Below are 18,859 nucleotides of genomic sequence, written 5' to 3'. Positions count from 1 at the left end.
AAATGGGCAGAAGACCTAAATAACCATTTCTCCAAAGAAGACATATAGATGGTCTACTGACATGTCTCTATTGATACCTGAAAAGATGGTCAACATCACTAATTATTAGAGAAATGCAAATCAAAACTACAATGAGAGACTTCCCTGGTGGTCCAGTAGTTAAGAATCTGCCTGCCAATGCAAGGGTCATGGGTTCGATCCCCGGTCTGGGAAGATTCCATATACCATGGGGCAATTAACTAATGTGTCATAGCTACTTAAGTCTTCATGCTCTAGAGCCTGTGCTCTGCAACAAGAGGAGCCAATGAAATGGGAAGTCTGTGCACTGCAACTAAGAGAAACTCCCGCTCGCCACAACTAGAGGAAGCCTGTGCGCCACAACAAAGATCCAGGGTAGCCAAAAAAAAATTAATTAATTTTTTAAAAACCTACAATGAGGTACCACCTCACACTGGTCAGAATGACCATCATTAAAAAGTCTAAAAATAACAAATTCTGGAGGGTGTAGAGAAAAGGGAACCCTCCCAACACTGTTGGTGGAAATGTAAATTGGTGCAGCCAAGATGGAAAACAGTACGGAGGTTCCTTTAAAAACTAAAACCAGAGTTATCATTTGATCCAGCAGTCCCATTCTTGGGCATATATCCAGACAAAACTATGATCTGAAAAGATGCATACACCCCTATAAGTTCATAGTAGCACTATTTACAATAGCCAACACATGGAAACAACCTAAATGTCCATCAACATATGAGTGAATAAAGAGGATGTGGGACATATATACAATGGAATACTGCTGCTGCTGCTGCTAAGTCGCTTCAGTTGTGTCCGACTCTGTGCGACTCCATAGACGGCAGCCCAACAGGCTCCCCCGTCCGTGGGATTCTCCAGGCAAGAACACTGGAGTGGGTTGCCATTTCCTTCTCCAATGCATGAAAGTGAAAAGTGAAAGTGAAGTCACTCAGTCGTGTCCGACTCTTTGCGACCCCATGGACTGCAGTCCACCAGGCTGCAGGAGGCATCCATGTGATTCTCCAGGCAAGAGTACTGGAGTGGGGTGCCATGGAATACTACTCACCCATAAAAAAGAATAAAACAAGGCCACTTGCAGCAACATGGATGGACCTAGAGATTATCACACTAAGCGAAGTAAGTTAGAAAGAGAAAGTCAAACACTAAATGATATCACTTATATGTGGAATCTAAAGATATAGAGTACAGACTTGCCATTGCCCAAGGGGAAGGGAGAGAGATGGATTGAGAGTTTGGGACTAGCAGATGCAAATTGCTAAATACAGAAGGATTAAACAAGATCCTATTGCATAGTACAGGGAACTATATTTAATATCCTATAATAAACCATAATGGATAAGAATTTTTTAAAAAAGCTAAGGTAACTCCCCTGGAGATCTTTGGGACTAAGAACTTCCCTGAGACTGTATGTGTGTGTATATAAGTGTTAATCCCTTATAAAAGCAGCCCAGTGACCTCTGATTAGCTTAAGATCCCTACCTGGCTCGAAACTCTGTGAAAGAGAGTGAATTTGCCAGGACTCCGGATGTCAGGTAACTAATGGACATTACCAAATTCCTCAGGGGCCATTCCTCCTCCTGCTGCTGTCACCTGTAAAAGAAAATGACATGTAACATTAGACATGAGATAAGGGGCCAGACACCAAAAAGGGTATATGCTCTTTCACTCAAGGAGCATGGCCCTAGTAGGTAAAGTGATGACGATGATCACCACTCTTCTACTTTACAGAGCTGAGAAGGATTCAGATGAACCTTAAGTACATGCCCAAGGACAGTTTTAAGTTTTCTAAGATTCCTAACTCCAGGCAAGTAGCTCCCAGTCTAGTAAAGTAAAAACTATGCTTCCTATAATTAAGAGAGAAATTGGGACTTCAACATAAAAGGAAGCTCTGAAACCCAGAATTATAAAGGGCAATGAAGGTTCGACATGAATGCAAAGTTAATGCAAAAAAGTGACTCAAAAGAGGATAACTAGCTTTAGATTAGATAATCAGATTGTTCTGAAGGCTCTCTTGTCTAAAACATCTTCTTGAAGAAAGGCTCAGGACTTCCTACGACACAGAAAGGAGGTTTGTGGGACAGTAGATTTGACACAGTTTGGGCAGGTAGGTTTGTATATTCCCTATGTAGGGATGAATCTGCATGGGGACCAACTTCACATTTCTCCTGTGCTATCAACCACGGTATGATGGAGAAAATGTAAAGATACGTACTGGGATCTATTTGTCATCAGCAATTGAAACTCATTTTGCAAACCCCCTGCCTCTCTGACCTACACCTATAACCTAGACCTAGACCTATCTCTAAGCTGCCTTTCTCCTAAGATTTTGCTTCCAGTTTAGGAACTAGTCAGCATTCCCCTCCTGGCTCAGCGGCTCCCAGACTCATATACCCAGAAAATAAGCATTGGAAGGGACATCTGGGAGAGGTCCAAAGAGGGGAAGGGAGTCTCAGCACCAGAGTGAGATGACTTTAGAAACTTCCATGCCTGTCAGCCCAGTGAGCACACTATTCAGGACTTAGGTCACTGTGGAGCACACCACCTTCCTTCCGCTCCACCAAAGAAGAAAACCAACAATCCAAAACTAAAAAATAAGGGAGGAGTAGAGCTCCCCTAGCCCCCAATTTGCCTGTAATCTCAGAGTATCTTATTTTACTAAGAGTTCTATAATCCCTTCTTTCATTCAGCAGCTCCCCTTAGTTTCCCAGCAACTGAGATGTTTTCTTTCTCTTTTCCTTCTGATTATTTTCAATATGCTTTATTATAATGCAAAGGAGCATGAGTTGAAATTTAGGGTAAATTCCTCACAAAATCTCTGAGGATCTTTTTGTACTATTCAACCCCTGGATGATGGCTGGCAACAAGCTCCCTGAATTTGGGGTAACTCTGAGGCATCAGGATCTTTGGTTATGACTTGCCACTTGCTTCCCAATGAGCCAGAGTTCTTGACTCTAAATAAAAATTAGTCATACAATTTGCATGTCATTGGGTCTTTGAGGTAAAAACATATAAAGCTTCCCAGTTTTTCTACTAAGTTTTTAACCTAACTTTCTTCCTCAATCTGTCCTTCCCCTCCTGACCTGCCCCTCAAATCTCACAGCCTTACTTTCTTGAGGAAGCATAGGACTGTCAGGAACTGATGATCTTAAAATTGGAGGCTCTATACTCAATAGGTTAAGATCCTAGACTCTTGGCTTCTAGTCTTGGCTGGCTGCCGCTAACTCACTGTGAGACTGTGGACAAGGCATTTCCCTTCCCTAAGCCTCAGTTTCTTTCTCCATAAATTGGGAAGTTGAATTAGATGGTCTTTAGTTTCCTTTCTAGCTCTGGTCATCTATGATTCTATCAGGAAGAAGACATACTGTCCTTCCATCAGGAAGTGAAATATTCCTGCCCTTCGTACTTTTCTCTCAGGGCTACAGTATAGAGAAGCTCCTCTGTAGATACCTGCCTTCTCAAACTGGCTTAAATTAAGGGACAAACAAGTGAGTTCCAGCAGGAGGCCAAACTCCTTTCATTATGAAAAAATGTTAAAAAGGTAATCTAATTCTAACCCTGAATCTTGACAAAGCAGATGAGACAAGGCGGGTATGGGGCACAAAAAAAGCATGACACCCACCCTGCCCCCAACACACAACTTATGACTGTTTAAGAGTCTGAGCACACATTTGGCCTTGCCCTAGGGAACTCTCTATAACCAGTGACTGCTTAAGCCAATACAACTGTGTGTGGATGGAAGAAAGCAAGGACATGTGTAAATACTTCCAGAGCAAAGGTGTAGATGTCCAATCAATACACATACACTCATCCTGTTCTCTCTTACTTAGGTCTATATGTGCTGTTTGAGAAGCTATTGTGGGAGGGGACACCGCATCCTGGTCTTTCCCCTCCCCAAAGTCAGAAAGGAAGAGACAGTGAGGCAGGAGCTACTTGGCTTCCTATAAATTGTTTTGTCCTTCCTCACAGCTGCAATCAGAAGCTAAGGGCTCCCGCAGGCCTTGTTCTGATCTGCTGCAGGCGATGGAGGGTTTTTGAAACCGAGAGGACTTGGCTGCAGCCCCGTTTCAGCTGCCATTGGGGCTGGCTAATGGGCTCATTCTGGAAGACCCCCGCCTGCTGCACTAAAGAGTCCCCCGCCGACCCCCTCCCCAGTCCCAACCCAATTAATAAATGGGGGCTCCCACTTTATGGCTCTGGGAGAAGGAACCAGAGATACAAATGACCCCCAGGGAGGGAGAGAAAAAGGCCTTCCAAGAATCAAGCCAGAGAATTGTGCATCCACAGGCACATGCTGCCACAGGCTAGTCATATCTCATTTTCAAAGCATTAACGGGGAAGAAACTGGCAAAAAACTGTATTTTCTTTCCCAGATCCAGAGTGGGATAGCATTCTTGAAGTCTGAGGGTACACCCCAGGCATCAGCTCTCTTTCACCTGGTTCTCCAATCTGAAAAAGGCAGAGTAAAGGTGACCATCTGGGCACATAGCACACACTCAACTATTTTCCAGGGGCTAGCTCTCCTACTAAACTCTGCAATACTGAACACAGGTATATCCCATCAATATTTGGTTAATAAACATTTTCTACTTCTTAAAAACAAAGCAGCTACCTCTTTCCAAAATCTCATCACCATGAACAGTATAAATATGTCCTGAGGTTAACAACCTTAGCCTATCTTTTTTATTTCTCTCCTCACATCCAAACTATCATCAAGCCTAGCTAATTCTACTGACCCCCTCCCTTTCTTCTCCTTCCCCTTGTCTTACTCTAGTTGCCGCTCTTAGGGCCTTACATCTGGACAAGAACAATAATATCCTAGCAAGTTTTTCTGCTTCCATGACCTAGTAGAGCTGCAAAAGTCCTGAACATTGTGTTCATCTCATCATGCTCTATTCTGTTACTGCTTACCAAATCAAATTCAAATTCCTCATTCAGTACACCAAGATTGTTCCTTCATTTCCTAATATTTTTTCCTTTATTATCCTGACTACTCCATTCATAGCCCTCTGCACAAAACACAAAGAAACTTTCTATAAGTTTTCTCTCTCCAATCACCTTCCTCCCTCTGTTTCATGTCCTCTATCTTCACTACCTTCAAAGAATCTTTTCTGGTTAACTCTGCATTTTTCCCATTATTTCTTTGCTTTGCTTCCCTCTGTACTAGGTTATTGTTTTATTTTATAACCTGCATCAGTGTGTTCACTTATAAACACCAATCTCTCCACTTCCCACTCAAGTTTAAGATTCACCTCTCACTAGATCCAGAAGCTTCCAAAGATGAGACCCTCCCATAATCTTCCCCAGAAGTTGCCCTGTACTCAGGACGTGATCCAGCTAATGATATTATTGCTTCCCATAGAAGCAACCCTCATGGTATAACTTAACTCTTGGAATATCATATCAAACAACTACATCAAATACAAACTTATTTTTGTACAATGTCAACTCTCAGGCTGCCATATGCGATTATCAACATTGAACTTGGTACTGAGTCTTTCCAAAATTACAAATTGTTTCATGACTTCAAAGTGTGTTGCAAAACAAAACAAAAATATTGAAAAAAAAAAAGTACAGTAACCATAGGACTTTATCTTCTTAATGCATAGTATATATACTGCTTTCTTTGAAGCCCCCTTAGGATGAGAAGTCCCATTTTGTTCCCTAAGGTTAATCCTATATTCTCAGGTCATGACCTGATTTTCCAGAATGCAAATCAATCCGAGGCAACAGTAAGGTTGTTTCCTACCAGCCTTGCCTGTAGCTGGTCTCTGACCATCACATTTTTAGAAGGTCCCTTGGAATAGAGAAGTTACTCATGAGTCGTCTCAACTACTTAGGAAGTACTTCCTGAGAATAACTTCACTTCCAAATACTGACACCACTTCCTCTGGTTTAGCCCTGTGTGATTTTGTTGTTATGTCGCTAAGTTATATTATGTCACTAAGTCGTATCTGACTCTTTGCAACTCCATGGACCACAGCACACCAGGCTCCCCTGTCCTGTGTGATTTGACAGGAAAAAGTGACCTGCTACCTCCTTTTATCTCCTACATATTGCTCAGAATAATAAGGACATGCCTTTTATCCTTTCCATTCTTTAGCCTCAAGGTGCTTAATAGTCTAGATAATAAAAGCAAAGGTACTGTGATACCTAGTATATAGTAGGTTCCAGACAACATTAGTCACCATTTTCTCCCTTCTTACTCCCAACACTTTCTCAACCTTTCTGGGTCTGTTTTTATCACTGCCTAACGATGCCACTAAACTAGACAAATTAATGCCCTTTTGTAGCTCTAGCATTCTCTGACTCAAATTCATATATTCTGGTTTGTTTGCTCTTCTATGCATCATCCTCACTTGTATCTAAAATGAAGGGGAGAGGAATAATATTATAGTTTCCAGGTTGACCTAAAACATATAAAACCACCTGCAGGGGAATGTTAGTACTCCAAGAATACAAGTAATTTTTAGCTTGGTATATCCATATCATTTCTTCCTTAATCCTGGAATATTCTCTTGAACTACGTAGATAGCAGTGCTAAGCAAAATGTTCTAGATATAAATTATTTGCTTAATATAATCTAGTTTCCCGAGTGAAACTGTCTGCATAGCATCCCCCAGTTTAAGGGTTTCAGGCCGATCCTCCAACCATAAAGGTAACACTACTGTAATCAAGGGGACGCTTTACTCTCTAATGGGGCCTCCTTGAAATAAACTGTGAATCTCTAATGCAATTATTCCCTTTCACTACCCCAACCACAATTTTACCTACGACTCTCATATCTTATCTCTTCTTTATAAGCAATTATACACTGTTTCTTTCTGCAGCCCCACTACCAGACTTCTCCAGTTCTCCCTTCTTTCCTTTATTTCCATTTCCTTCTCATATTGCTTCATTTTATATGAGAACTTTGGTCCCCTAACAGAAATTGCAAATACTAATTCAAGGCCAAACCTAGAACTCCTGAATTTATAAAAGGGATCAGACTCCTAAGTTTTCTCTAGCTCTGTGAATTCAGCCTCTTTTGTCCAGTGTCAAAAGCATTCAAAATTGCATTAGCCTCGGTGGAGAGGGTTATCCGTCCACAAGCTGATCCTAACCAAGGGTGTCCCTCATCAAACACAAGAAGAGGGATCCTTTCCCTAGACAATCCATCAGAAAGGCTCCTAAAAGACAAGACATTTAGCTGGGCTCTTCACTTTGCTCTGCTACACTGTAGCCTTTTAAAGGTCTCTCCATGCTGCTTCCCTCAGGGGTGATTTTGGACTTGGATAAAATGTCCTTCACTCTTTTGGAACTATCAACATGATCTTCAAGTTACAACCATACCAGAGCACAACATCCCCCAAACCAACTATTTTCAGGTCCGAAGGAACTTATGTCTAAATGAGTTTATTTCATGGTTATACCTTCTCATTCCAGAGAACTATTGTGTGGCTGAGGGCTGCATACGGCTTTATTAACAACTACCCACTTCAGTTCAGTTCAGTTCAGGTCGCTCAGTCGTGTCCGACTCTTTGCGACCCCATGAATCACAGCATGCCAGGCCTCCCTGTCCATCACCAACTCCTGGAGTTAAATCAGACTCACGTCCATCGAGTCAGTGATGCCATCCAGCCATCTCATCCTCTGTCGTCCCCTTCTCCTCCTGCCCCCAATCTCTCCCAGCATCAGAGTCTTTTCCAATGAGTCAACTCTTTGCATGAGGTGGCCAAAATACCCACTTAGAGAGTATTAAAGACTAACTACACATCAATCTCTTTCTTTCAGCCTTGGACTACTAATTCTTGAGATAAGAGATATGAGAGCAATCCAGCGGTCAAGTGTTTTGGCAACCTAGTGATTAATCATCAGGGCATCAAAGCAATCCTCATGTGCTCTCTTTCTCATCAAGCTTTACTTCCTAGAGACACCATCTGCAACTGAGCTATTAGCAAAAGCAAGTTTCAGTATATAAGGGGAGAGAATGAAGTGAAGGTTGACCAGTTAAAGAATTTCTTGTACTCCACAACACAAAGTACTGCAATAATTAAAAGCTCCTTTCATAGCTCTTAGCAATAAGAAAGTTATTTTGCTTTTTCTTTCACCTTTCACCCCATTAAGTTTGTCTCCTGAATTGCTTCTCACTACCCTTCAAAACTACACAGCAGCAGTAATTCTAAATTCCTTGCAGGATTAAGCAATCAATATCTCTGGCAGGACTAAAGCATGAGAATTGGGAAGTGAGTGGAGAAAAGAAAGATAGGAAATGAAGTGGATGGACAGGAGATGGAGAGCTAGCTGCACATGAGAGGTGTGGTAGAGTACCACAAGTGATTCCTTTAGGTGTCATACTTCCCCCCCTGGCTTGGAGTAAACTCTCACTTGAGTTTATATAGGAACTATATAGGCTATATAGGAACACTAGAAATGCCACACCTGGACAGAAAAATTAAAGTGTCCAGGAATGCTCACCTTGCCTCTCAGGACAACCAGAAGACTTAGCAGTTCATTTCTCCTTTGGAATGTTTGACTATTTACTTGCTTGAGGAACTCCCCACATCCATTTCCCCTAGCCCTTCAGGATGACTAAGTTGTGAACAGAGAAGTAATTCAAAACCTTAAAAAAAAAAAAAAGTGTCAAGCTACGGGGCAATCTTTAATAACAACGAAAATCCCAGTTCAGCAAAAACTGTTAACTTACTTGAGGCATTAACCTTACCACACAGTTAAGGATGCCTATCTTGGAAAAGATAGTGCCTAAGAAACTTAGGTACTGAACAGTATGGTTCCTACTTAGAAATAGCCTTGAGTGTGATGGAGAAAAAAGTCCAGCTTAGATAGGTCCTCAGCTTTCAGGCCAAGAATTGAAAATGGTCATTGCTACAAAGTGGAAATAATATTCTCTATTAGGTTGAAGTTCACACTCCTAGTCATGAACTTGCAGTATAAAAAGACTGAAAATGAATTCCTTTTCTCTGGAGACTAACAAGAAACACAAGACTCCAGGAACTGGAACAATCTTGAGCTCTCCATTCTCCTTGGGTAAAGATATGACAGCCCACAGGCAAGGGAACATCATACTTAAACTGTGGGGATTCAAAAACACACTGGCAATCCTCATCATCACCAGTTTTTGAATTATATTTCTTCCTAATTTCCTTGTTCTGCTGTACTCCTTAATCTTGTGATTGCTTATTCCACACACAACTTCCTGATACCTATGTCCCCTCTTCTTGTCTCCTGATAGTTTTTTCCTGTCCTGTCTACTATGTCCTAACTAGCAGGACTGCAGCAGACATTACAAGGGAAAGTTTAGTCTTCTGTATCTTAAACCATGACAAAGAAGGGAAAGCAATTTTCTCCTCAGCTGGAGACAGGAAAAGTTTTGGAAATGACAGGAATTTTACCCCTATCAATAATTTTGACTTACTTCCTGGATTGGCAATGTATCAGGAAATCTCAACAGAGCTGGGAACACTAATCCATCCCCATGCTGATCCTACTCATGGTAACAGAGGAACTGGTGTGGGGATGAGGGTCTCTGATTGAAGAGACTATTTTTTGGTCTAAACAGCCTCATACCAACTTCTTTTGATGACGGTTGAGCTCAAACCCACTTACCTCTCCTTTCAGAAGGAGTCAGGGTACATGAAGCTCAACTCTTTTGACGGCCTGGCACCATCATTACTTTTGTACAATGGTTTTCTACTTTAGAAAATCACATCTTATGGTTTCCCCCAATTCTTGTTTTCTAGTTCCCAGTATAATGTTTTGAAGCACCTCTTCAAACCCTAAGAACTTCTTCTTCTGGTAGTCTATGAGTCTACAGAGATTCTGAGACAAAGCACCCCTAGGATAAAGTGGAGGAAAAATGCCCTTTATACATATAATTAGATCTGCTCAAAGGGTACAAATTAAGAAGTAAATGCAATGGAGCAAAAGTGGTATAGTAACAGGAAATATTTAATTTTCCAATCTCCACTTTCCATTTTTATAAACTGAAAGAAAAAATTTAATATATTACAAAATATCTGTACATAAACAAAGTAAACCCAATGGGAGGCAAAACAGAGAGAGAAAGGAATACAGTGTCAGTAACCTAATCAGGGAGAATGAGGTCGCAACTGACACTTTTCTGATGCAGCACTCTCTCTCAAAACCTGCTGGTAACCATTTTAGTACTGTAACTATATATGCATATTACACACACACACACACACACACACACACACACACAAGTGGTTTGGGTGATGTCTATGGCATAAGCTACAAGAAGTCCTACTTACAAGTTTGTGCTAACTGCCCTGCTTTTAAACTTATAGATTTGATGTTTTCTTCAAATTCTTATCATTCCAATGGACAGTTGAAGAAGAAACTAAAGAAACTGGGTCAAGCAAATTTGTTTTCAAAACCACAAAAATGATCATGGTCAAACCAGTTTTGCCTCTCACTTGTGAACAGAGTCAGATTTCTCATCTGTTCAAAATAATATGTTTCATGGACTTAATATCTCCCATGGTTCAATAATCAAAACCACTTCTGAATATAATTAATTTGGTTTGTAATTTTCTAATACCCAAGTAGAAATTCTGCCAAACCTTTACTTCCATCACATTTATAGATAACATAGCTGAAAAATTAACAAATACCTTTTCTTCCTCCACACAAGATATTCCAGGATATTTGAGTTTCTTTGTCCCTTTGCCTTTAGAAATAGTCAAAATTGCCAAATCTTTTCTTTTCAAAGGTTAGACTCCCAAATTGGGGGTGGGGGTTGAAATGGGATCATACATACACACAAACACACACCACACACATACACACTCACCCCATTACCTAATAGAAGGGATAGGGGAATGGAGACTTAAGTATATTATTTAGAATATTTGGCATAATTAAAAATAAGGGTTGGGGAGGGAAAAACATTATTGGTGACTGCTGATAACCAAAATACAATTAAAATACATAGAAATTTTATTCATATTTGATGGAAAACCAATTTTTCTCACTGGATACTTTTGAAAGGATCCAGGCTTAAGTTCTCTAGTCAAAAATGGGAGAGTTGGGCCCAATGTCTTTAATTCAAATATTCTAAAATACAAAGGCCCATGTCTGAGGACTAAGAAGTCTACAGACAAAAGGTTCAGATGAACTTTAATGCAATTTACCAACAGCATGTCAGTGAGCCTAGCAAATCTAACTGGACTCACCGGTATAAAAAGCCATCAATGCCAAAATGGCTAGAAGTTTCTCTTTTTAATCAATGATTGGCCCTGAGGGCAAGGCCAGACCAAAACCCAGAGGATAATAAAGAAATACACACACCAGATATCTGCCTATTTCAGTAACAGGGGAAAATAGTCTTCATGTAAGTATCAGAAGAGGATTCTTCTTTCTTTACATTTTTTTTTTTATTAACGCATCTCTCTCTCACAAGTATTGTTTATTTTTTAATATATGAACTTGGCATTGAAACATAAAACTTTACTTGAGTTCTGTAAACTCTTCTCCAAGATGCTGAAACACATTTTGCCTTTTCTTTGTAAAGGGGGGCTAACCTACATTCCACAAGCATCTAGGTCTGTGCAGATAATTTCTATAAATGTGTATGTTTTAAAAACACATTATATGCTGGTACTCACACACAACTGGAAGCCAGAATGAGAAACCTCCCAGGTTATCCCACCCTGAAAGTCTTCCCCTCTTTCATTTTCTGATAATAAAGCAAAATTCTTGCCATGAAGTTATAATTTAACCCCTTTTACCAAAACCAACTCTCTCTAGAGGAAAATCTTTAAAAGAATTGACAGGATATTCATGCTGATATGTGTGTATGTCAATACTGTTCTTTCTTATGGGATACTCTTTTAAAATTACTTTTTTTAAAAAAGGTCTCAGGTAGTGATATATCTTCAGAAAAATATTCACCCTATACTAAGTTACATTTCCATGTATTTTCAGGATGTATTTTTTTTCCTCTTTGACAATATTACAATGCTCTGTTTCAAAGGTTTTTTTTTACATAAAAAAATATGTGTAAACAGTATGCTAACTGATGTTACTAACCCTCCAGGTATGGAGGGATCATCTCTAACCCTACCTCAGCAGCAATGTCCTAGGCTGTTCGCATCTACAAATCAACTTCACCATCAGAATATGGTTTAAAAAAAAAAATTTAGAATTGAAGAGTTACAGAGAACAATATAGGAGTTTGAATTTCCTTTCCTTTATTTCAAAAAAAGTAAAGAATTATCCCAGGTTCTTGGGCATCTCAACAATTAATTTTTTTTCCAAACAAATGCCTCAAAAAGAGAGCGATAGAGAGAAAGAGAAAGTCTATAAAGATGGGATAAAAAAGGTAAAGAGATGGGATAAAGTCTACCTACTTGCCCAAGAATGCCACTTTCTACAACCTGCTTCATGTGCAGGGAGGGGGGTGGGGGCATGTCTTTTCTCAAAGTGGAGCAACTTTAAGAATGAGCAATTTATTTGGAAAAAAGGTATGTTCAAGATGCTCAATGGGTAAAAAAAGAGTTCACTTGAAAGCAAAAATGTGAGATGGTGGAGAGGAAGGAAACATTTATTTAAACCAGCCAGTCACTCTGTTTCCCTTAAAGCAAAAGCCTAAGAGCAGCTCAAATTCTGTGAACACTATTCTCTTAAAAAATAAAAAAACAAAAAGGAAAGAAACCAAAAAACCTAAATTCAAAAGAAACCATTAAAAAAAAAAAACTTTAAGAACCTCTCCTGAGCCATCTCAAAATTGAAACTGTTTCCTTCTTCTGCTCAAGAAGTGCAGGAAATGAACTAATTAAACATTTACTTTTCAATTTAATAACCCTCTCCATATTCTCTACTTGTATTTACTAGGTAGAGTTGAAGTAAATATTCTGACTATATCCCATCCAGGAGGAACTGGTGCCAATATCACTATTTTATAAGTCGCTTGCTAGGAGCAAGTGAGCAAGGAATACAACAGATAGCTTTGCAATAGCCAAATGCAGATGATTACCTCGCTCTGGCAAATTATTTCATTAAAGGTTCAGAGGACTGGATGGAAGAATGGATAGGGAAGGGATCTTTCAGGACTCTGAAGTCTCTAGGTTAGTAAGGAACTCCTCTCCCTCTTCCCCCTCTTGGAGGGACTCTCGTAGGCCCCCGATACACTTTGCCATAAGCAGAAGACTGAGCTGAGGACCCCCAGTTAAGGCTTGCTCCTGAGCTGCTGGTCCCAGTGGTTCCTGGCCCCAGCTCCCCATAGTTTTGCAATTTGGTCTCTGCATGTACCACAGAGTTGCTGCTTCCCTCAGCCTTCAGGAATGGTTGCCCGACCATTGAGTGTAATGCTAAGGGGACCCTGGCAAAACGGAGGTCCTGGTCCCCTGGGAACTGCACTGACCCTGTGCCCTGGTAACTGCTGGACTCCCCAAGGTGGCTCACAGAGCCCGAGAAGGTCCTGTTCTTCACCAGGGTCTGGGCCAAAGATTCTGTCAAGGCTGGACCAGAGTTGCGTTCATCAGTGTCAGTGGCACTGAACCCTGTTTCAGGCCCGTCAGTGTTTCCGTAAGTCCTGTTAGGATGGGGTCGGGTGGAGTAATCCATTGATCTCAAGGCCTGGTGCTCATGTGGCAGGTGGCCAGGAGGCTCTGCTTCAGGCTGGGATAAAAGTTGCAGCAAGGCGGCTGTCACGGCTGGGTTCAACTCCTGGGGGGCGCTGGAAAGATCGCCTTCAACCAGAGGGGGTGGAGGTGGCGGCGGTGGAGGTCCGGGGGGCTCAGGGGGCCTCTTCTCTGGTGGAAGAATGTGAGGAGGACATGCTGTGGAAGGGTTACTTCTTTTAAACACCATCTTAAAAATCACACGTGATTATAAACACAAACACACACACACACACTGCCCAACATAAACAAATATCAATACAAGTAACCAAATATATATATAAAGCAAAAAACCTTGGGATCAGGAAATCGCAATTTATAAATAAAATCAAGCGATTAAAAGTAAAACAGTTGCATTTTGGATCTAACAGCTGGTGTTAAAATCATGTATTTCAAACGATTGTCCTGATTTTTGTCTGAGATCTCCTCCATTTCTTTCCTTAAGGAACTAATATGTAGGCTGTTGGTAGCCTCCCCACCCCTTTTTGCTGTTGGATCAAAACATTAATGAAAATAAAGTAGAAAGAAGGAAGATGAGAGGAACAATACATATGCTGTGGTCACATATCTAGGACATAATCTTGCTGTACAACAGGAAACTTTGTATGGACTTAGCTAACACATTTTACAGAATGTTTGATGATATCAGGTTAACACGTAAAATAAAGCTAGAAGAATATACAGGTGAGATGAAATTAGTAAAAACCTTTCATTACCATCATGTATACATATACACTTGCTTCTCCCAGTTTGAGCTCCTTCTCCCCACAATCACAGTCTGAGGAAAACCACCGTACTGTCATTCAGCTTCCTATGTTACAGTAATTATAAAAAGTCACTACAGCAATGTCATGCAGAATGGGCTGTTGATAAACATTTGTTTATCTTGGAGACAGTGAGAAGAGTATTTAGAAATGTATTGAACTAATACTATACTCTGTCTTTCCAAAGGTCTTACTAAAATCATTCCCTAGACATTTTGTTATCCACAACTGGATTAATTTGCCTAACCATGGCAATCATTGTCTGATAATGAACTCCTGCCAAGGCAAGAGACTAGAAATGTAAAATGGTGTGAGTTTGAGGACACACAAAACCAAGTAGTCAGAAGCATGCCTTTAGAGTTGGGAGTTACCTTGCTGAAGAAAAAACTGTTTTGGGATATCTTTCAAATGACTGATTTTTCTGTTCCCTAATGAAGCATATTTTTAAATGTTCATATAATCAATTCTTTATTATGAGACAGTGATATAAAGTCATTACTCAGGCAAGCCAAAAGTAGTTTTTATAACAATTAGGTATTTTGGTAGCATATATACCACAATTCTATTTCGCAAAAACAATCAGTAAAGTAAGCATACCCTTAGTGGGCAGATGAAAGTATTCTGAAAATACTACAAAATTGTTGAGCAGTGGAGGATAAGGTCAGGTGCTATACGTAAATACAATTAGGGTGACCAAGAGTCCCAATTGCCTGAGACTGAAGAAGGTTCCCAGGTTTAAAACTTTTGGTTTTAAAACCAGGACAGTACAAGGACAAGTTGATCATCCTATATACAGTACCCACTCAATTTTTTGTTAACAGACTGGCTGGCTGACTAGATGGTAGAGGAAGCTAAATTAAAAGATGAAAAATTAGCTATATAAAACTCACAACTTGAAAAGTAGACATCCAAAAACAGGAGAGCTAACTGGACTACAAATATCTATAGATTTCAGAGTTTTTCACTATCAACACTACACATCTCACTACATAAGAACATCACAGTACCAGTTATTTTAAAAAGTATTTTTGGTCTATACATGAAATGGAACACCAGTTTTTTTTTTGTTTTTTTGTTTTTTTTTAATACTAAGGGCAAACAACTTTTAAAATGCCTAACTGCAAAAATGGACAAAGCTAAACTTATTTTCTTCCATCTATACTACACTTCACATTCAAACTTTGCCTTTCATACAAATAGTTTTAGTTGTATTTCAATAGACCTAATTCTTGAGCTCACATTCTTTCACATTTATGAGAGGATGAAAACTATTTCAAAATAGCAAAGGCAGACTGGTTGCAAAGAACTATTAAAGGCTAATAAAACATCTTAAGAATTAAAAATAAAGATCACATTAAAAAAAACATAGTTATAAGATTTAAAGTGTTAACAATATTGCCAACCCTTAACAGTCTGTACCAGTGGTGAGAGGGATCAATGAAATATACAAATGACTGAAAATTTCACTTTAGTAATTAGATTCAACCATAACCATTTCTCAGCAAGTACAGAATAGCTAAGTGAAGTGAAGTCGCTCAGTCGTGTCCGACTCTTTGTGACCCCATGGACTGTAGCCCACCAGGCTTCTCCATCCGTGGGATTTTCCAGGCAAGAATACTGGAGTGGGTTACCATTTCCTTCTCCACAGAATAGCTAAATAGTAGCCAAAGTGATAGATTTTTACTTTCTCTGGCTAACTCAGTCTGCCCTCTGGTGGAAGTGCTGATGAACAGCAAAACAGCCACATAAGAGGTAGCAGGAGCAAGATAGAGGCACAGGAGAGTCACCAACTGGATAATCCAGAAGTGACTGGAATAATTAGGGATGGCATTTTTACTCTCCTCTGAAAAGTAAATCCAGTAATTTCTGGCTATGAGCTAGGCCTAAACTTTAGTTCATTTTCACCATTTGGCTGATAGCTTGACTTAATTACCGGGCGAATTTCTTTCAATCACTATGCCATTTAACTTGAATAACTTCTTTCAGTTATTGATCATAATTTTTTTTTTTTGGTTGGTGAGGGGGTGGGTGGTGGTACAAGGGAGGAGAGTATGAGAGATGAGACAGACCTGCTTTAATTCTAGATTTGCTTTCTCTGTTATTCCACATCCCAGAGTCTCTTAAAAACTATTGAAATTGTTATGACAAAATAGCAAAGTGAATTAAGAAACACATTCATTAAGAAAGTACAGGAATTCTAGTTCTGCCTCTGCCAATAATATGGTGACAGTAGTGGGACCATAGATAGGCTTATTTAAATTCCCTAGATTGCAGTTTCCTTATCCACAAAGTAAAGAGGGTAATTTATTTATCTTTTTTTAAAAACTTTACATACAATAACTTATTTGATCCTGTACCAGTGGAAATAAGGCATATACTCTGCACCAACCAATTTGAAATGTGAATGCAACACCCTAAAAATTGAAGGTTAGTGTACTCCAACAGCCCTTGTACATCTTCTCATTTCCCCAATTCATGGGGTCTTCATGGACAGCAAAAATTTCCAAGGAGTTGAAAGCACTTACAAATAAGTAAAGATTTTAGAAATAAAGACTGTGAATCAGAACTGACTAGAAAATTTAAACTTCTTTTCCCTCTAATAAATTGCATGCTGTGCTTATGTAAGATCAAGTTATACATATTTCCTTTTCTCGATTTAAAAAAATAATAATGTTCAGTTCCTAATCTGGGGTCCATTCACTTATCCTTCAGGAACACAGATTTAAAGAAATCATTTTTATATGCTATTTTTTGGAAAGGAAATGAACGGTGTTAATTACCTGCTTAGAAATCTTCTCAAATCATTCTTTGGGAGATTAACAATGATATTTTATTAGGGCTTTCTTGACTGTATGTTTCCAGGAACTCAGTACCTAGCATCCACTGTTCTAGAGTACAAGTGGCTATTTGTACAATCTGATAATGATTTGCTTGGAAGGCAGATTTTCAAGTGCTAGTACTAGTTGACCACCACACACACAGTGGTTCAAGATGCATCACTAGCTACGGCTGTGGTTTTCTTGTGTGAGAACACAGGGACTTTACTTACCTACTTCCTAGGAAATGGAAAAATGGAAAAACAATCAGTATACGAAAGGTGCTTTAAGAAGCTTTGAGACTTAAATAAAAGAAGTTGGGCAAGAAATACATCACTTGGTGCTATGTTCTTCTGTAGACTAAGTTACACAAAAACTGAAACTGAGGCCACTGATGTGAAAAAGAAAACATTAGAGACTTTTAAGAGGATCAACAGCACCTGAGCTCAATGAGATTCATGACCGGTCTGTTTACCTGCTGCCTCCTCCTGTGGCATTGTGGGAGTTCTTCGGGGCCCCTGTGGCCCACTGTTCTTGTCACTGTTGCTTTCCTCCAGGTTGCCTGCTGGCTCCTGGGTTTTCATCAGTTGACTCAAAAGAACTGCCAACATATTCTGCATGTCAGCTGGTGTGCTTGAAGCTTCAGGGGTTGTCTGTTCTGCTGAAGGTTGGACCGCTGGGGCAGGGGCTATCTCCTTCAAAGATTCCTCTGGGGCTGTGGGCTCTGAGTCCTGCTGTTGGGAAGTGGCAGCCGTTAGGGCACTGATGGATTGGTTCAGGGCCTCCAGCTGCTGTTGCATCTCTGGGTTGGAGTGGATGTTAAGCAGCTGCGCCATTTGAGGAATGCTCAGGTCCGTTTGGCTCTGCAGCAGGTTCAGTAACACGGCCAATTCACTTTGATTCAACTGCTGTGTGATATCACCGAGGCCTGTGGAGAGACAGTGGAACCAATATAAGAGGATGAGGCAAGACAAGGCAAGGACCTTTGCCGTCTTCAACTGACAAGAGCAACTTACAATATCCAATGAATGAAGTTTCATTTTGAATATCTCAATTTTCATGCCTCCAATTGTGACACATTTGTTGTATAAATACTCTTTATATTTTCACTTAAAAATACAAGGACTAATTAAAATATCTCTGTATAGACTTTATCTATATTCTTCAAGGTCAGTGATTTTCAGCCCTTACTGTACATCAGGAGAGATTTAAAATTCAGAAGCCTTAGGTCCTGTCCCTAGAAATTTGGCAACTGTTCGGAGGTGTTTATGTTTAAAGCTTTTTAGATGATTATAATGTGTAGCCAGTGTTGAAAGTCACTGTTTTAAATAGATAATGAAGGAAAAGTGAGCCAAGGAAGGAAGTTGTAATTCAGAAAAAACAGTTGTACCACAGGAGAGCTACTTTGTTGCTTATAAAAATTCATTATTACACAGTTTTGGATATATTTAGATCAAATAACAGTCCGCAGAACTAACTGCATTTAGCGACTGTGATTTAACATGATTAAATTCTAAGGTCTTATCAAATCTAACACAGACAGGGCTCTAATTATATGTTAGTGAGCCATGGGTAAACTAATCTTTAAATTCAGCTTACTTAATTC

At 39.8% G+C, this 18,859-nt stretch overlaps 1 protein-coding gene across 8 annotated transcripts in view; it reads right to left on the bottom strand.

Moving 5' to 3' along the window:
* Positions 1-18,859, bottom strand: part of CDK12 (cyclin dependent kinase 12) — a 58,210-nt gene that overhangs the window by 5,154 nt on the left and 34,197 nt on the right. For 4 of the 8 annotated variants that reach the window (XR_310802.3, XR_001296879.2, XR_001919743.1 and 1 more), the window contains exons 13-14: positions 17,729-18,181; positions 1,513-1,623 (exon numbers count right to left, since the gene is read on the bottom strand). Coding sequence is in view for 4 of the 8 variants with exons in the window: in XM_005693743.3 (XP_005693800.1) it covers positions 13,120-13,832; positions 17,729-18,181 (1,166 nt within the window). In the remaining 4 variants the exon portion in view is untranslated. Of the gene's footprint in view, positions 1-1,512; positions 1,624-11,152; positions 13,833-17,728; positions 18,182-18,859 lie in introns of those variants that run through there. The other 4 variants (XM_005693743.3, XM_005693744.3, XM_018065003.1 and 1 more) reach the window with 3 other exon arrangements.

The sequence above is a fragment of the Capra hircus genome, chromosome 19 (assembly GCF_001704415.2).
Source record: "Capra hircus breed San Clemente chromosome 19, ASM170441v1, whole genome shotgun sequence".
Taxonomy (NCBI): domain Eukaryota; kingdom Metazoa; phylum Chordata; class Mammalia; order Artiodactyla; family Bovidae; genus Capra; species Capra hircus.
The sequence above is the reverse complement of the archived record's forward strand: the minus strand, read 5'-3'. Positions and strand labels throughout refer to the sequence as shown.